General features: G+C 41.0%; 1 protein-coding gene across 1 annotated transcript in view; it reads left to right on the top strand.

Moving 5' to 3' along the window:
* The window catches only part of USP53 (ubiquitin specific peptidase 53), a 34,687-nt gene extending 20,126 nt beyond the window's left edge, over nucleotides 1-14,561 (top strand). Inside the window, exons 11-15 of the mRNA XM_075286061.1 lie at nucleotides 1,357-1,503; nucleotides 1,876-2,608; nucleotides 5,981-6,045; nucleotides 9,656-9,758; nucleotides 11,532-14,561. Coding sequence (XP_075142162.1) covers nucleotides 1,357-1,503; nucleotides 1,876-2,608; nucleotides 5,981-6,045; nucleotides 9,656-9,758; nucleotides 11,532-12,405 — 1,922 coding nt within the window. The 3' untranslated portion in view covers nucleotides 12,406-14,561. The remainder of the gene's footprint in view (nucleotides 1-1,356; nucleotides 1,504-1,875; nucleotides 2,609-5,980; nucleotides 6,046-9,655; nucleotides 9,759-11,531) is intronic.
* Nucleotides 14,562-19,933: the final 5,372 nt, after the last annotated feature.

Raw genomic sequence — 19,933 nt, 5'->3', positions numbered from 1 at the left:
CCACGTAGACGCCGCGGGATCTTTTGCAGGCCGTATACGCTTCCATTGTTTTCAATGGGAGCCGGTACCGTATACGCGGCGCTATTTCGCAGACGTGATTTTGCGGCGTATACGGTACTGGCTCCCATTGAAAACAATGGGAGCGTATACGGCCCACAAAAGATCCCGCGGCGTCTACGTGGCACATTACGTGCCAAAAGACATCGTGTGAATGCACCCTTAGACAACTTTTGATTTTTCTGGCAGTATTTCTGCAATTAATAAAACTTGAAATGTATTTTTATTAACAGCTTTTGGATCCTTTGTATGAAATCCTGCTTTTTTTTTTTTTTGCTTCTGCACGGAGAGCTGTTCCTGCCTCACTGAATAATTGTGTACAGGGCGTACAGGGCTCTGTAAGAAGTAGAGGGGATAAAGGAGGGTCACTTCAAACTGTTATAGCTAGGGCATTATAAAATGTACAAACTTGCTTTTACTGTTATATTAGAGAGGAGATTCTCTATAGATGCAGTGCTTTCTATATTTCTAGAGATATCACTGGTTGAAAACAGTCTGGGTTGGGATATCTACATCACATAATATTATGCAGCTTCATATAAATTTCCTAATTCTGATTGTTTTCAACCACTGCTATCTCTGGAAATAAGAGATGGCACTGCAACCTTAGTGCCATATGAAATAAGAGTATTAACACATTTGCCTCCTTTCTGGTGACGTTAAGTATATTACAAAATTTATTAATGACGCAATTGCTGCCAGAAAATTAAATTTGTCTGAAAGTTTAGTAACGCTTTAAGTATCCTGCCACAATGCAATTTAATATGTGATAGCGTTTTGTGAGTGTTATTTGCAGAGGTTTTCTTATATAGGGTATGCATACCCTGACTGTGCAGGCATCTGTTACTCTAAAGCGGCGTTCACACTGCCGCTGCTGTCAGGTTTCTCAGGGGTTTGCCACGGACACCACGGGGCGGATATCAGATGGCTTGCGAGTGGTCGACTTTAAAACCCATTCATTTGAATGGGGTTTTCAAAGGTGACCGCCTGTGAGTGTTTTCAGCCTCTCTGCTTGGTGTCCGGTTTTATTCCGCAGACACAAAGGACACTTGTAGGATTTTGTGTCCGCGGAAGAGAAACGAACACCAGGCTGAGAGGCTGAAAACGCTGAGGGGCGGTCTCCTTTGAAAACCCATTCAAATGGTTTACCACAGACATTTCAGGGCGGACAGTGGCAGCAGTGTGAACGCCGCTTTATACTGTATAGAAATGCACAAAAGGATTCTCTTGGTATAAAGCATAATGTGCACCACCTAAATGGTCTAATGGTTAACTCAAGCCTTATGTTTTTGATTGAAGTTAAATTAGGTCGGAATGATCACCAGGAAAAGTTAAAAGACTTGTCTCGAGAATGTGCTCAAAGAGCGAATAACCTAAAAAGTTCATCATCTTCTCAAAGAAAAACTGTGGATAAAGCACAGAAGAAGGAACCTGCCAGGCCGAAAGGTAGTTCGATTTATTTCATGCTATTGATTTACAATAAAAACGGCAAATTTTAGAACATGAAACTGTTCATTTCTTGTTTACAGGTTTGAGGACTTGGTTCTAAATCTAAACCTGGTGTCTCATGGTTATGCTAAATGCCTACACCTGATATGTATAGATAAGCCATCTCTTCGTAAACTTGCACTAATAAAATCCCATTTTCACCCTCTTTAACATCTGTTGTTTTCAATGGAAATATCATCTGAACTTTTACCAAATTGACTGCAAAATTCTGCACAGTAGATGATCTTGAGACTGGAGATTAAAATGTTCTCCCGTTTTTTTTTTTGTTTTTTTTTTAAATTTATTAATTTAATTTATTTTCTGTTTCAGAACAATTATCCGGAGGTATGGTATATCCATCAAAATCCTTCTCTGGAACACAACTAAAACCTGCATCTTCCCCTACAAGAAATGGTTTCAGACAGTATCCCGACCCTCACTTCTTCAGCAGTCAAGGAAGAGGGCCATATAAGCAGCAGAGATCTGAACAGCAGCCCAGGCACACTTCCTCCTCCACGACAGGGCAGTCCACAGTCCCTGAATCCAGGCAGTTAAGTAGAGTGAAAAACAATGCTTCGTCTGGCTATGATACAGACAGCAGTCAGGAATACAGAGACAAGACAAATGGCAAAAACAAAAAGCCCTGGAGACCCATGCGAGAAACTCTAAATGTGGACAGCATTTTTAATGAGAATGAGAAAAGTCCATCAAGCCCGCGGCATACAACACAGTCTAATAACAGACACCAGCCTGTCAAGGATCAAAATGCTAATCAAAAAGAGAGTCCTAAGAAAAAGGTCCTAATGACTATCTATGAGGATGAGATAAAACAGGAATCTGGCAGCAGGAGTTCTTTAGAATCTCTTGGAAAAGGTCAGAACGAGAGAAACAAACTTAATTCAGAGTCCAAGATTTACCATCTTGACAGCTGGCAAATGCAGAGGGCCGAATCTGGGTATGAAAGCAGCGATCACATCAGCAGTGGCTCAAGTAATCTGGATTCTCCAATAATTGAAGGAACTAGCTTTGCTGATATGAAGGGTCTTCAGGAAAGTCTTTGCAGGTAAATTAGAAACTGTATCATAACTTTGTAGTACAGGTATGGGTGCTCTTATTGTGCAGTTTTGATGGTTTTTTGAAGCCAAAGATAGGAGTGGATTTAAGAAATGTTGAATCTTCCTGCATATTTCGCCCCTTCACCAAAATGGTACATATGAGAGCAGGTTGATGTTTCTTGGTTCACCTCACACCTTTTAACAGCCAACTATACTGTCAAAATATCCAGGTACAGTGAAAGATCATTGAGATGACCACCTAAACTGCTTTGAAAAGTGATAATTTTGGAGGATGAATTTCAAAGGGGAATGGGGTGGAGCTGGAAATCTGTCACAGGAAATCTGGTCTAGATAAAGGGATGATCAGAGTTCCTTTAGACAGGATGTAAATTAATGTAGGTGTGATGTACTTGCTTCATATAAAGTACCAAGCTTCCTATTATCTGAATGTACCCATGGTCTCATGCACGTTAGAGCCCTATGCACAGAGCTGGCGTCACTGCTTTCTAAGATGACTTCCATCTATTGGCAATACACCCACCCCTTAGCTTAAAAGCTTAGCTTCCTTCTCGTTCTGGTGATTTAATGAAGATATGTGGATATAGGAGTTAGGCCTAAGTAATAAGCATGAACTCTGCATGCATTAAACTCTTATTTACGGGAGGTGTGGTCCATATAAGTTTGTTTTGCTTACAGATTTAGCAACTGATACAAATTTATATGCAGGTTGTTGTTTTTTTTTTTGTTTTTTTTTTTCCCCCAAAGTTGTTCTGGCAACCAGTGGTGAAAAATATCCAAAACCCACAGCAGCAAAAGGGTTAATGCAGTTCTCCTGATGTGAGACTGTTATATTTAAAAATGTTGTTATTCACATGCCTGATTCTGTAAAGAAATTGCAATTCAATGTTTACAGACGAAAGGGGGCATTTACACTTGTGCCACTGTCTGCTCACCATGATTCCACCGAAATTGTATGAAAAACAGCTTGGGGACATCTTGCATATGGCCATTTTAAAAACCCATTCGTGTGTGTGTGTGTTTGTTTGTGTGTGTGTGTGTGTGTATGTATGTATGTATGTGTATGTATATGTATATATATATATATAATGTGTATTACCATATATACTCGAGTATAAGCAGACTTATCCTCGGCTTATACACAAGTCAGGGTCCACGGAGCACAGAAAACTGGAAGGGGGAGGTGCTTTAGTGCTACTGCTCTGTGATTGGCTTGTCATGAGGTCATGTGACTGACGTCATCAAAGGTCCTGTAGCCACTGGTATGTAACTGTATCTGCAGATAAGGTTGAGTCTAAATCCTAGTAGCTCTGCCCACACGAGTCTGATCACATGGTCATGACATCATCAGAGGTCCTTTAGCACACTAGGATGTAGCATCTACCCTGCAGATGAGTGGCCAGGATTCATTGTGTCTTATGGAAGATGTCTGTTGTATGGAGGAGAGGAAGCTACAGTAACGTGACACACACAGGGACCTTCCTTTAGTTACTCTGCCTATTAATGTCAGGCATTTGGGGTTATTAATTTAGTTTCAGTAACTCAATGTGCCTCATATTAATAACAGTTAACCCCATCATGTCCCTCATATTAACCCCTGTGTGCCCCATATAAGGGTTACTAATATGTGAGACACTTGAGGGTACTAATGAAGGACCTTAATTATGAAGATACCTAATTATTACCTCCATATGTCCCACATATCAGTAACTCTTATGTGAAGCACACAGGGGGTTAATGTGAGGGACATGATGGGGTTAACTGCTATTACTATGAGGCACATGGAATTACTAAGCTGACCAGACTTTTTATCTGCAATGGTGGATTCCCCCCCCCCCCCCCCCAGGCTTATACTCGAGTCAATAAGTTTTCCCAGTTTTTTTTGTGGCAAAATTAGGGGTCTCTGCTTATATTCAGGTCGGCTTATACTCTAGTATATACAGTAAATTCAAATCAACCCACTTTCCCTCGAACACATTTAAAAGTACTTAAATACTGTGAAACACACAAACAGTAGGTATCCCTGTGTCCGAAAACGCCCGGTCTACAAATCTGTACAAATATTTTTCTCGTACAGTATATGCTGTAGTAGGGATAAAAAAAAAAAAATCAAAAGTGCTAAACTGCAGGTTTTTTTTTTTTTTTTTTTTTTTTTTTTTTTTGTTTTGCACCTGATTAAAAATTTTAATGAAACATGATCAAAGCAATAGCAGTTCCCCAAAATGGTATAAGTAAAGAGTACAGCTGGTCCTGCAAAAAAAAAAAAAAAGAGCCTTATGCTTACACGGAAGTATAAAGTAAAGTTACAAGTGTCAGAATATGGCGATGTTTGGAAAAATAAATACATTTTCACACAGATTTGGATTTTAAGGGGTTAAAATGTAAATCAAACCATATAAATTTATCCTCTGATTCTTACCGAAACATAGAATACGGGTGACTTGTCACTTTGACTGCACAGTGAACGCTGTAAAAACGAAGCCTGTAAGAAAGTTGCACAAATGCACTTCAAATCCCCCCCCCCATCCTGACTTTTTTTTTTCCTCCAAGCTTCCCAGTATATTGTACAGAATAATTAATGGTTGTATCATGAAGAAAAATTTGTCCTGCAAACATTAAGACCTCATATGGCTCTGAGAGCAAAAAATTTTTTTTTTTTTAAAAAAAAGTTATGGGGTTTGGAGGGTGGGGAGTCAAAAACGAAAATCGGCAAATGCCCATGCAGGAAGGGAGTTTAAAAACCCTTTGAAATGAATGGGTTTTTAAACTGACTGTATGCAAGCCATCCCTGAGCTGTTTTTTCTGCGATTACGGCTGGCGGACAGAGGTACAAGTAGGAACGCCCCCTTAGAAAATGCACAGGTTCCCTCTGAGTATCGTATTGACAGTTTTGTATTCATCAAGAATTCAGAAGAGAAGGACCTAGGGGTTCTGGTCTCCGACAGCTACAGCAAAGAAGCCAGGCATTGGGGAGAGCATTTAGAATCCTGGGCTGTATAGCTAGAGATATAGCCAGAAGACAGAGGTTGTGATCCTGCTGTATATTGCACTGGTGAGACCACACCTGGAATACTGTGTCCAGCTCTGGAGACTTCACCTAGAAAACACTGAGCTAACATGGAACAGGAATTGTATAAATAAGATTCAGGAGGGAAGTGTGTGTGTGTGTGTGTGTGTGTGTGTGTTAGTTAAAAAACAGAAAAACACCCCAAGGACAAAGGAACACAATGTCAGGGAATATTTCAGTGAAACACTAGTTGATTGGTGGAACACAAGGTAACAATGTAAGGGCAGGCTAGATGGGTCATGTGGTCTGTTTCTTTCTCTGTTACATGTATTCATTGGTGCCATTTGTATTTCAGTGACCATCAGCAGTCAGGAAATGGATATCTCTCTACCTCTCCACACAGTAGAAGCCAATTAAATGGTAAGCCATTGGCAAGGTATCTGAACTGTAGTTATTTTCTGCAATTGTGGTTTGTCTTGTAGGGCTCGTTCACATGGGGCAAGAGGGGGTGGATTTTGGCGCTGAATCCTCCTCAAAATCCGTCCCCTCACAAAAGATGTCTATGTAGACCACTAGTGTTCTTTTTTTTTTTTCTGCTAGTGGCTTGTTCCCGCTAGCGGAAAAAAGAATCGAGCTGTCCTTTTTTCAGGGGGATTCCACGGCTGATTCAGCCGAACTAGACCCATTTATTTGGGCCTACTCCGGAGCAGGAAGCCGGAACTGTTGGAAGCCACCACGGTCACGGCAGGTGCATTTTAGTCCTATTCTGATGCACCCTGTGTGAACTAGCCCTTATAGCTTTAAAGCAAACCTGAGCAGATGTATATATTTTTGGGGAAGGGTTCAGTATAATTTGTCATTTATTCACTGAAATATCTGCTAATTCTATGCTGAGAGGTCAAATAGGTAGTCCTAACCTTAACAGCCTAACTCTACATGACTGCCTCCTTGACGTCTCCGCAGAGATGTAAGTGACAGGTTTGTGTGTGTGTGTGTGGGGGGGGGAATTCTGTGTAACCTATGTATCAATCGGTTCAGCTCCTCCTGCTCTATAATATGCTGCCTTCGTTTTCCATGGGACAGGTTCTCTTAAAGGGGGTTATCCAGCTTCTAAAAATTCTCTGCAAATACATCCACAGCAGTGGAAAATACTCTGTTCCCTTGTGCAGGCTTTTGTTCGTTCTATTTTACTTTAAAGCTTCTTGTATCTCTGTTATTTACATTCAGTGAAACTGTGAAGAAACTACATTTTCCATGATGCTTCTGTCTGCTCTCACCCTGTTTGCTGCTCACAGAGGGGGTGGGCTTGCAAATGAAACATCACACCATGTGACCTCAGATTTATGTGATATCATTGGAGGGGAGAGCAGGGAGATGCATCATAGGAAATGTAGTTTCTTCACAGATTCACTGCATATAAATAAGTGATTCAAAGAGTCTCAGGTAAAATAAAGCTAAGAAAAGGATGTACAAGGGAACAGTTAGTTTTTTAGCAGTAATGTATTTGCAGATTTTTGAAAGCTGGACAACCCCTTTTATCACCATAAGAGTGTGTGTGTGTGTGTGTGTGTGTGTGTGTGTATATACCGTATTTTGTGGACTATAAGGCGCACCGGACTATAAGGCGCATTACCCATGAGCGCCTTATAGTCCTGCCTAGGTCCATATATAAGGCGCACCGGACTACAAGGCGCAGCGCTGTCCGGTGCGCCTTATATGATTGAAAGCGGCGGCCGGCAGACTTTGCTTCTATTGAAATGAATGGAAGCGCTTGGCACACGAGGAGTTAAAGGGATTCTACCTTTAAAAGAACTTCCTTCTTGATCACGTCGGAATAGCCTTAAAAGACTATTCGTCTCTTACCTTTTTACCATAGCCAGCGCCGCCTTCTCCCTGAGCTGTGTTCGCGCCTTCCGTGTCGTCTTCTTTGGGCCTCATGGATGACGCATGCGCAGTCGGCTCTAACAGGCTCTCACAGCCAGAGCCGACTGCGCATGCGTCATCCATGAGGCCCAAAGAAGACGACACGGAAGGCGCGAACACAGCTCAGGGAGAAGGCGGCGCTGGCTATGGGAAAGGTAAGAGACGAATAGTCTTTTAAGGCTATTCCGACGTGGTTAGGGGGAAGAAGTTCTTTTAATGGTAGAATCTAGAGTTGAGCGAGTACTGTTCGGATCGGCTGATCCGAACAGTACTCGCTCATCTCTAGTAGAATCTCTTTAAGCAGCGGCCGCCGGCAAAGTCTGCATGCCGCTTCCATACATTACAATGAGAGCGCGCTATTCAAATAGTTAGAGATGAACGAATACTATTTGAATAGCGCGCTCCCATTGCAATGTATGGAAGCGGCATGGAGACTTTGCCGGCGGCCGCCGCTTAACTCCTCGCGTGCCGCCGCTTCAAGCCTTATATAAGGCGCACCGGACTATAAGGCGCACTTTCGATTTCTGAGGAAATCGAAGTATTTTATGTGCGCCTTATAGTCCGGAAAATACGGTGTATATGTGTATGTATATATATGTGTGTGTGTGTATATATATGTGTGTGTGTGTGTATGTGTATATATATATAATGCATATGTATAATGCAATGTATGTATATAATATATATATATATATATATATATATATATATATATATATATATATATATATATATATATATATATATAATGTGTATGTGTATATATATGTGTATATATATATGTATATATATATGTATATATATATGTATATATATATATGTATATATATATGTATATATATATGTATATATATATAATATATATATATAATATATATATATAATATATATATATAATGCATATATATATATTATAATTTTTTTTTTCCCAGTTCCTTGTAGAATAGTGCAGGCATAGCCAAGTGTTTGGAGACCGAAGAGAAAATTTTAGTGAGGTGTTTGTATGGTATTCTGATGTAAAACTTAAAGGGGTATTCCCACATACAAAGTCTCAATATTTACAGTGCTGTTTGGCGCTTCTTTTTCAAGACCTCTGCAATTCACCCTGGTTACTGGATGTCGGCATCTGGGCCAAATTCTGACTTATGGCAACCTTTTCTTGCCCAGTCCAGTGGTAACCCTTTGCATACAGATGCAATTCTGTTAGCACCTGTTTTTATTCCATTAAATGAAGCCATTGAACAGATGCAGAAAACTCCCTAAGGCGTTTTTGCAGACGGATTTTGACACTGAATCCCATTCATTTCAATGGGAGCTGCTCGCTTCTTTTTCCCGCTAATCACCTTCGACCCCCTTTTGGTACGCTAACTGTAGTTTACTTGAATTATGAGGGGACTGGATCTTGTGGCCATAATGCAGCGAATTACCCCAGGTCCATAGCGTCACATTCACTGGTATAAATGCTTAAACACACCAAACAGCACTATCCTATAAGGTTCTGTCTAAAACAAAAAAGTAACTTTCCACATGAAGTCATAAGTTGGCCCACCTCCCTTGTTCAGATAATGCAGCATTGATTCTACAGGCCAGAACACGAACATCTGCCATATTTAGTTTTGCAAAGAGCCCTGGGCCAAGCTTCTCAGCCGAATCACAAGCTAGTTTTAGCCATGCATGGTTCTCTGTGTCAGCAGAAGAGAAAAATAACGCTTCTATTTTTACATGGACTGGAATCCTGAAGACAAACCCTTCTGGTGTCAGTGAGCATTACTCACATGGAGGCCTGCCTCCCTCATAGTATGTAGTGTCCCTGGTGGATCACTGCCGCCATCTGCTGTGTTCTTTCTGTCACTACTGTTGAATAGTTTATTCTTAATAACTATTAAAGGTAGAATGGTACTATACAGGATGTCACACGTCATCACGTAACTGTTTGATCTTCAAAAATGTACTGAAAAAGTTCATGTATTTTTAAGTTACAGAAATACTTCTATTTTAGGCTGGATGCAATTGTTGCAATGGATGTGGCTTCTTTGTGGTTTATTCTAGTTCAGCATGACTGTATCACTATACTGACTATATGACACTATATTTTTGTGTTTTTAAGGTTACTTCAAAGATTGTAATGGTATTGAACGTAATAGATATGAAGATAGGTTATCGCCAGTTCCACGTGAGCCCATGCACATACACAGTCCAACTGGTCAAAGGTAGGAGTGGAATTTAATTTCCTGTTTTGTGTTATCAGGGAATTTTTTTTTTATTTTTTTTATTTTTTTGTCATCTTTAACTCTTAACCCCTTAGCGACCCTTGACGTAACTGTACGTCCTGGGTCGCATGGGGATGTATGGAGCGAGCTCACACGCTGAGCTCGCTCCATACACGGCAGATGCCGGCTGTATAATACAGCCAGGACCTGCCAATAACAGCAGCGGTCGGTGCCCGAGCCGATCGCTGCTGTTAACCCTTTACACACTGCGGTCAAACGTGACCGCAGTGTGTAAACGGCGCCGGCGGCATGGGCGCCGCCATGTTTCGCCGATCGCTGCCCTCCTGAACGTCACATGAGGGCGGTGATCGGTTGCTATGACAGCCGGAAGCCTATTGAAGGCTTCCAGGCTTGTCTCTGCACTAGATCTATTAGATGATGCCAGAGGCATCGTCTAATAGAAGTGCTGCGATTTTCCTATTCACTGCAATACTGTAGTATTGCAGTGAATAGTATGAGCGATCAGACCCCCTAGGTTTCAAGGTAACTAAGGGGTCTGATCATAAATGTAACAGAAGAAAAAAAAAAGTTTTTAAAAGTATTAAAAAAATAAAAAAAATATAAAAGTTCAAATCACCCCCCTTTCCCTAGATTAGCTATAAAAGTAATTAAAGAACATTAAACATAAACATATTAGGTATCCCCGCGCTCCAAAATGCCCGAACTATTAGAATATTAAAACATTTATCCCGTACTGCGAACGGCGTAGCGGCAAAAAAAATAAAAACAACCAAAAAGCGTTTTTTTCAACACTTTGCCTCCTATAAAAAATTGAATAAAAAGTGATCAAACCATCAGATCTTTCCCCAAATGGTATCAATAGAAACGTCATCTTGTCCCGCATAAAAAGACACCACAACCAGCTCCATACATGGAAATATGAAAAAGTTACAGGTGTTAGAACATGATGACACAAAATTTTTTTTCTATTTTGCAAAGTTTATCATTTTTTTAAAAGTATCAAAACATTTCAAATACTATATAAATTTGGTATCACCGCGTTCGTACTGACACGTAGAACACAGGTAACATGTCTTTTGTACCAAACAGTGAACACTGTAAAAATTAAACCCATAAGAAAATGGCGCAAATGCATTTTTTCTCCAATTGCACCTCATTCTGAATTTTTTTCCAGCTTCCCAGTACATTGCACAGCATATTGAATGATGCCATTACAAAGTACAATTTGTCCCGCAAACAATAAGCCATCATGTGACTCTGTGAACTGAAAAATGAAAAAGTTATGGCTCTTGAAATGTGAGGAGGGAAAAACGAAAATGCGAAACCAAAAAATGGCCTGGTCCTTAAGGGGTTAAACATTCATGGATACAGTTGTGTGTGTATATTAGTATATATGGCATCTGATAATTCGACTTCCTGGATCATTACAGATTATACGATACTGGTTTCCAACTACTGTTAATCTGAACTTTTTGTGACGTCCAGTCTCCCTTTCCTTAGGCCACTCGCCTCAGCAGTCACATGATATATCCTAGACAACCCCTTTAAGGCCAAATTATAAAGTGCTCATGGAAAACTGCTTCTACAGTAAACAGCAGTTTGCCATGCTGCATGTAACATGTAAAACCTGGAAGAGAAGTTGTCTGCCAAGTAAAGCTTTGAAACCGTCTGTGTTAGATTTTGCTACAAGATTAGGAAGTGATCAGATCTTAGACTGTTTTATAATCTTATATCAACTTCTTTCTCCTAAAGGAAACAAATTGGTGACCGCAAAAAGGACATCCGCTCACCTACTCTGTCATTACGTAAAGAATACAACTACAAAGAGGGACAGGTGACCAAACCAGAAGACTCTCGGGAAAGGTCTTATCACCTGTCGCCCTGCTCTCCAGAAAATTGCTGCTTGCACATTGAACATTCGCAGATGATGCAGACGAATGGACAAGCCATCTCTTCTAGCAGTCTTTCTGCACAGTGCAATAGGGTACAGTATATGAACACACCTTATTTTGCATCTGATGAAAAGCAGTCCAGCATCAGAGAGGACGGCTGCTGTGTAAATCACCATGATCCTACAGATTTACCTCCTCCTCTTCCTCCCAAGAAGTATAACCGAAGTGCTATGTCCAGAACTGAGCAGAATTTGGCACTAGCAGCCAGTGCTGCACATCTAGACACCTTGTCTCATGTACATTCAGTCAGCGCTGAGAGGCATTCACCTGGCGAATTTATCCGACCCGATACTGATGTAGACTACTATCCAAAGAAAGATGCGTTTCACAGCAGTGATCTACAAATAAACATGCCAAATTTGTCTGGATCTTCAATGTATGACTGTCGGTCAAAGATGCTTCAGCAGACCATGGATCCTGTTTCCCATGTAAATGATACAGTCTCCCTCACTACATATTTCTCTGTGGACAACTGTATGACTGACACTTACAGGCTAAAATACCATCAGAAGCCCAAGGTCTATATGACTGAAAGTACATCATTCCACAGGGATCCTGGGCACTTACAAGTACCTGAGACAGTCACTGAACCTTCATACCATAGAAACCTTGATAATGCTCATCATTCACTTTCAAGATCAAAAGCGTTTGGGAGTGTACCTTGTAATAGGTAAACTGAGTGACCACCATGTTATGTATGAGCTCAAGTCTCCTTATGTAGAGGTATCCTATTTGACTGGTTGGTCAGACATTGCTGAGGGTCGATTTAGTTACATGGCATTCATGTTACTGGAAACAAAATTGCAGATTTGCTTGCAAAGTTAGAACTCTAACAGCCCATGAATGTGGCTGCTCCTATTCTTAACTTTAGAGGCCACAGAACATTGCTTATTTTGCACCATATCTATGTATAGATATGTATTGATGACCTCAAATCTATAACCCAGGAAGTCATAATTGGCTCATAAAGAAGCCAACATTTCACTCCAGTTAATAACTGAATGAGATTTCATAGGTCATGGTAGACCAGTTACTTGGAATTTGCACATAGAATTAGGAGTTACCGTAGTTGGAAGCATAAGTGACATTTTATTGGGGGCGAGATTTACTGTTTAGCAAACCTGTAACCTATTTTAGTTTTGACATCTATATTTTTGCATAACAAGAGAAAAAGTATAATAAATTAGTTGAGACTGCCATCTACATTGTTTAAAGCCCCATCCAAGCAAAAAGTTTTGCCTCCTGGCCCTGTAGTGCAGTGTGTACGGATACAAAGTGAACGATCCATTCACTCATTCGGCACCGTTCACTTTATTCAGCCTTCAAACATTGAGAAGGCTGGATATGTGATGGATAGATCAACCTGCCAATTCACACATCCTGATTTTTATGTAAGTCTTTAAGAGTGTAAGATCCAGTCTCTCATAGAAAAATGGACTTCCAGCTGGTGTGTGAAGCAGCAGGTCATTCTTTCCATCATATGACCAGCAATTCACTGCTCTGTGGGCGAGTGCGTTTTTCACTTTGTATAAGTATACCCTATACAACAGGACCAAGATATAAAACGTTATGTCAGAATGGGGCTTTAATGTTCAGTTCTGCTGTTGGCTTGACTGCTGTTTTGATCAAGCACAAAATGAGTGACCTTCTGTCGACAAGGAACAGGATTGCATTGACTAATGTGTCTATGAAGTGCCCGTTGTCATTGCTGCCACACCTTGAACATGCAGAGGCTTAAATGGAGGTCCTGCATATGTAGTTTCAATATGTATTTTATATATGATATGAAATTTTATATATGCACTATTTTCTATGTTAACACTATTGAGTTAAAACTTGGTAAAAAAAATTTAATCGGCAGAACTGTAGTAGTAATGTATTATAACTTCTCCTCGAGCATCCCATACACTTAAGATTTTGATCAGTTTTCTGCAAGAAGGGTTGTATGTAGCCACCACCTACATGACACACCAAACTGACCGAACAAGGAGTTGGTGGAAAAAACAAACACTGGAGCAGATTTATGGGAACTCTTGTAGGAGGGTCTTGGTTGCCTCTTCTGCTGACATTGGTTGTCATAAAAATTGTCTTGCTATGTTTATGGGCTGACACTCAATATTCAACTAGCATTGGCACTACCAAAAGCAAAAGTCAAATCTTGGTTTTACACTTTCATTACAATTTTCCTGTTTGCTTGGAAAACAAGTAATCATATGCCCTAAACATGCCATGTTTTCTGGAATTGCCACAAATATTGCCTCTATGGGTCAGAATATGAACCCTTTTCTGTGATTTCAGGACTAAGCACTATAGACTGGAGAAATTAACATGATCATGCCAGTTTTCTGACTCAAAAATGAGTCTCTTGGCATTTTGCATAAAAAAAAAATGCTGCTTTGTACTTTTCACCTTGCTAACCCTATAGACCAACAGATTTACAACTTGTGTAAATCCTAGTTGAAGTCTTTGCCAGTTCCTGGGACATCTGTCATAGGAGGAATTGATCAAGATTGGCATAGGAAACTCCAGTCTTAACACACTTCTTCCTGTGTGTGGCACCATGTAGGCTGATTTAACACAGTCCCTCAGCGTCCTTATCACGAACCCTGTGCCATGTATAGTGCCATGGCACTATACATACCATATTCTCAACTGGAGGCAATGTGTTTTTGGGAGAATAGCTGTGTAATATCATGAAATGGATCATTTTGATAAATTTGGTCCAGTCAAAAAATCCTGGGAACTCTTCCAAGAAGATATTGCTGTAAATCCTTCTTTACTAAACAATGGCAGTTTTGCTGGGGATTAAAAATTGGGATTAAAACTAGAGATGAGCGAACAGTGTTCTATCGAACACATGTTCGATCGGATATCAGGGTGTTCGCCATGTTCGAATCGAATCGAACACCGCGTGGTAAAGTGCGCCAAAATTCGATTCCCCTCCCACCTTCCCTGGCGCCTTTTTTGCACCAATAACAGCGCAGGGGAGGTGGGACAGGAACTACGACACTGGGGGCATTGAAAAAAATTGGAAAAAGTCATTGGCTGCCGAAATCAGGTGACCTCCATTTTAGACGAATAGTGGATTTCAAATCCGGGTCATATGAGAATGTGAACTTTGTGACTATGAGACAGGGATAGCTGTACAGGCAGGGATAGCTAGGGATAACCTTTATTTAGGGGGGAATGTTATTAAAAATAACTTTTTGGGGCTCTATCGGGTGTGTAATTGTGATTTTTGTGAGATAAACTTTTTCCCATAGGGATGCATTGGCCAGCGCTGATTGGCCGAATTCCGTACTCTGGCCAATCAGTGCTGGCCAATGCATTCTATTAGCTTGATGAAGCAGAGTGTGCACAAGGGTTCAAGCGCACCCTCGGCTCTGATGTAGCAGAGCTGAGGCTGCACAAGGGTTCAAGCGCACCCTCGGCTCTGATGTAGGAGAGCCGAGGGTGCACTTGAACCCTTGTGCACCCTCGGCTCTGCTACATCAGAGCCGAGGGTGCGCTTGAACCCTTGTGCACACTCTGCTTCATCAAGCTAATAGAATGCATTGGCCAGCGCTGATTGGCCAATGCATTCTATTAGCCCGATGAAGTAGAGCTGAATGTGTGTGCTAAGCACACACATTCAGCTCTACTTCATCGGGCTAATAGAATGCATTGGCCAGCGCTGATTGGCCAGAGTACGGAATTCGGCCAATCAGCGCTGGCTCTGCTGGAGGAGGCGGAGTCTAAGATCGCTCCACACCAGTCTCCATTCAGGTCCGACCTTAGACTCCGCCTCCTCCAGCAGAGCCAGCGCTGATTGGCCGAATTCCGTACTCTGGCCAATCAGCACTGGCTAATGCATTGTATTGGCGTGATGAAGCAGTGCTGAATGTGTGTGCTTAGCACACACATTCAGCTCTACTTCATCGGGCTAATCAGCGCTGGCCAATGCATTCTATTAGCGTGAACTGAGTTTGCACAGGGGTTCTAGTGCACCCTCGGCTCTGCTACATCAGATTGCTACATCTGATGTAGCAGTGCCGAGTGTGCATCAGATGTGTAGTTGAGCAAAACTGACTCAGCACTGCTAAGTCTCTGCATTCGCATAGGAATGCATTGGCCAGCCTTCGGCCAATCAGCGCTGGCTCTGCCGGAGGAGGCGGAGTCTAAGGTCGGACCTGAATGGAGACTGGTGTGGAGCGATCTTAGACTCCGCCTCCTCCAGCAGAGCCAGCGCTGATTGGTCGAGTTCCGTACTCTGGCCAATCAGCACTGGCCAATGCATTTCTATGGGGAAAAGTTAGCTTGCGAAAATCGCAAACTGACAGGGATTTCCATGAAATAAAGTGACTTTTATGCCCCCAGACATGCTTCCCCTGCTGTCCCAGTGTCATTCCAGGGTGTTGGTATCATTTCCTGGGGTGTCATAGTGGACTTGGTGACCCTCCAGACACGAATTTGGGTTTCCCCCTTAACGAGTTTATGTTCCCCATAGACTATAATGGGGTTCGAAACCCATTCGAACACTCGAACAGTGAGCGGCTGTTCGAATCGAATTTCGAACCTCGAACATTTTAGTGTTCGCTCATCTCTAATTAAAACCCCATTGAATTGGGCTAGTTGTATTTATTTGTATTCTCCTTCCAGACTGGTCAGATTTGTCATTGTATAACTAAAGCAGACACCCTGTCTATTAAATGCATTAGGTCTTACTACTGTGCAGTAGCAAGCAAAGGGACACATTTGTCAATGGCCGCTTGCGTCTGGGTAGTAGCCGAATATATTTTTTTTTATCTCTATACAGAGCACTAAAAAAAATAAGCCTGATTAGGTGTTCCTGGTAAATGGTGGTGTTTCACTTTAAAATCTGGCATTGAGGCTACTAGACTGGCAATTTTGGCACATGCATGTTCATGATGCCTCATCTTTCATAGGGATTGTACTTTGTGCTGCATTCATTTCAGTGAGACTTCCTCATTTCCTGCAAATACACAGCTGCTGCTCCATTCACATGGGGGATACCAGACTCCCATTCTCAAGATCAACGGGTTGGCAGTCAGAGACTTGCCAGCTATCTTGTGTATAGGCCATAAGCATGTTTTTCGATGTCCATAATATGAGTTGAGTTTAGGAAACTCAAAAATGCACCTGCAAATCTACCAAATTGCTTTGATCATATAGGACCAATATTCCAAATCGCAGAAGAGCATCCATAAGGCCTTGTTTGAACACGGTAGACATTTTTGGTTTGTCAACATACAATTCTTTAGTATAATATGTATTATGTGGTATAATACATGGAGATTTTGCAATGGACTTGAGGAACAACTGAGTTGGCTTTGAAATCATCTTAAGGGTAAATTCACATGGATCAGATTTGTTTCATACATTTCTGTAGTTATACCATACACTTCAATAAGATTTTCAGAAATTCATGCACTCTGGTTTGTGAACATACTTTTAGGCTGTGTTCACACTGAGGAAATTGCTGTGGATTTGGTGGCGGATTTTGCCCCTAAATCCGGAGCAGATGCCTCCCAGAATCCTCCTCCCAATATGGGGGCAGATTTTGCCCCTAAATCCAGAGCAGATGCCTCCCAGAATCCTCCTCCCAATATGGGGGCAGATTTTGCCCCTAAATCCGGAGCAGATGCCTCCCAGAATCCTCCTCCCAATATGGGGGCAGATTTTGCCCCTAAATCCAGAGCAGATGCCTCCCAGAATCCTCCTCCCAATATGGGGGCAGATTTTGCCCCTAAATCCGGAGCAGATGCCTCCCAGAATCCTCCTCCCATTGTTTTCAATGGGAGGCAGAGATTGCAGCAGGACGTGGAAAAAGAAACGTCTTGCTCGATCTTGGTGCGGATTCCGCAACTGATTCAGCCGTGGTGTCCGCAGCTCAAGATTTCTTGCTGACTAGGCCCATTCATCCAGGCCTAATCAGTACCTGGTTGCCGCGTTGGAATGCTGATGCACTGCATCGGCATGCCATCTTGGCTAGTAAATGCCAGTGGCGGAAAATGAAGAGTACTGTATATACTCGAGTATAAGCAAACCCCCCCCCCCCTTCAATTTTGCAACAAAAAACTGGGAAAACTTACTGACTCGAGTATAAGCTGAGGGGGGGGGGCTTTTTCAGCACAAAAACTGTGCTTAAAAATTCGGCTTATACTCGAGTATATACGGTAATTCATTTTCCGCTGTGTGAACATGCCCTTAGAATGCACTTGTTATGCACTCCCCTATTGGTAAGTGCTGCTTTATGAATTTCCCACGTGAGAAATGTGATATTAAAAAAGATAATGAACATCTGCAATCCATGGTACATTGTCTCTTAAATTCTGTCGGACTCTGTTAACTACAGATGATCGCAGTTGCAGGGTGATATTGTTTTATAGTCACCATGATGTGCATTGAGTTAACTTTTGTCTTATATTTTTAAACACTAGCTAAAATAACTGAGGTAATGTTATATTTCTCTGAGGATGAATGCACATCTTAAGATCCACTGACTTCTGGATTGGACTTAGTTCAGAAGTCGACACACTAGTTTGTCCAGCCCTGTCTGGAACAGAGGCCTTGAGTCTATTGACTGCTTAGAAAGCATTGCCTGTGTAAATGTAGTTCTGTCTGCACACAGTTAAGCCTTTCTTCAGATACACTCCAGTGAAATTTGGTTTTATTAAATCTGAGCGCTTTATTTTACCGGTTTTATAATTTCAATGAAATGTGTCTTGAGTACAAGTGACAACCTCTTCTTTGTAGAATGTGACCTCTTCTTCTCTTTGTATGGCTTTGCTTTTGTGCCTATTTATAAATATATATTTTGTGTCCTAACATGAAAAATATAGATTTGTACTACAGGAAATTCTATTTTAAAATGGCTTGTAATATTAGAACAATCTTTGTCGTAACATTTCCTTGTTTGTGTTGGGTTTGAAAAATTGAATTTTTTGTCTTTTTTATGTTGACTTTGCAATGTGTTTTTGAATTTTGTTGCATATTTTTTGTAAATTTTTGTAGCGAGCTAGACAATTGATATTGTGTTGATATCAAAAGAACGTTTAATGTGCAATATTTAGTGGACAACTGCTTTTCTAGAGTGATTTACTAACCTATGAGCCTAACCTATTTTTATATAGAGTAATATGAATTATCCAAATCAAATTTATCAACATGTACGATGTAGAAGATGCCCAAAAAGTGTGAACTGTGTTGGCCCCGAGTTGCACCCGCTTTCCTAGGGGTTGGACTACAAATCTTGAAGTCATACGTCCATATTTTATAATAAGCGAAATGCAGAGTACTTTCTTGTGAATGTAACTGAAGGATCTTTTTATAGTAAAGCGTTATCAGGGATGTGAGCACATTTATTGCTATCAGAGTAACTATTGCACAGAGATGATGAGCACAATATTTTTTTTTTCTCAGTAAAATATGGTACAGAGATGTTGTTTGCCTTCATGTGTAAAGTTGGGGCACTACTTTAATACTGATTATGCTACTGTATAATTAGGACTTGAGAGCTTTAAATCGCAAAAAATAGGACAAGGGGTACTACTTTTTATATTTAAGGGCAAACTTTGCACTAAATCCATCCAGCTCATTGAGCACCATTGATCCAACACTGGCACAGAATGATTGTGTCTGCTAACTTCCACATTCTAAGCACAGAAGGTTAGCTGCCTCTGCGGTGTTCCCAAGCTACAATAATGCAGATAAACTTGTCCAGCAATGATACATAACAAGTGTTCTCTGTAGCAGTGGTAATAAGGAATATTGGAAGGTTAGGGGTTACATTGTTACAGTATGACATCGAATTGTATATTGATCATATTATAATCTCTGTATAAAGCCTCTGAATATGACCACATGTGAAGACAATCAAAGAACAAATGTTTCAGTAATAAATTGTATTTTTTCCAAGATATACAGTTGTCTTGATTTCAATATATTACTTGCGCTATGTTCACGTCTGCATCGCTATGTCCATTGTTCTGGTCTCTTGCAGGACCAGAACAAATAACACACACAGAGCGCTCAAATGGCCAATACCAACAGTGCCTGGCAGACTCCGATGGGATCCATCAAGTATCAATTCTTTTAAACTGAAAATACCAGACAAGTCGGACATCAGCATTTTTTTTTTTTTTTTTTGATCCAGTGTGTTTTGCTGGTCTTTGTGACAGAGTCTCCAAATAGAGACTTTGA

The sequence above is a fragment of the Leptodactylus fuscus genome, chromosome 1 (assembly GCF_031893055.1).
Source record: "Leptodactylus fuscus isolate aLepFus1 chromosome 1, aLepFus1.hap2, whole genome shotgun sequence".
NCBI lineage: Eukaryota > Metazoa > Chordata > Amphibia > Anura > Leptodactylidae > Leptodactylus > Leptodactylus fuscus.
This window is presented reverse-complemented; position numbering and strand designations above follow the sequence as displayed.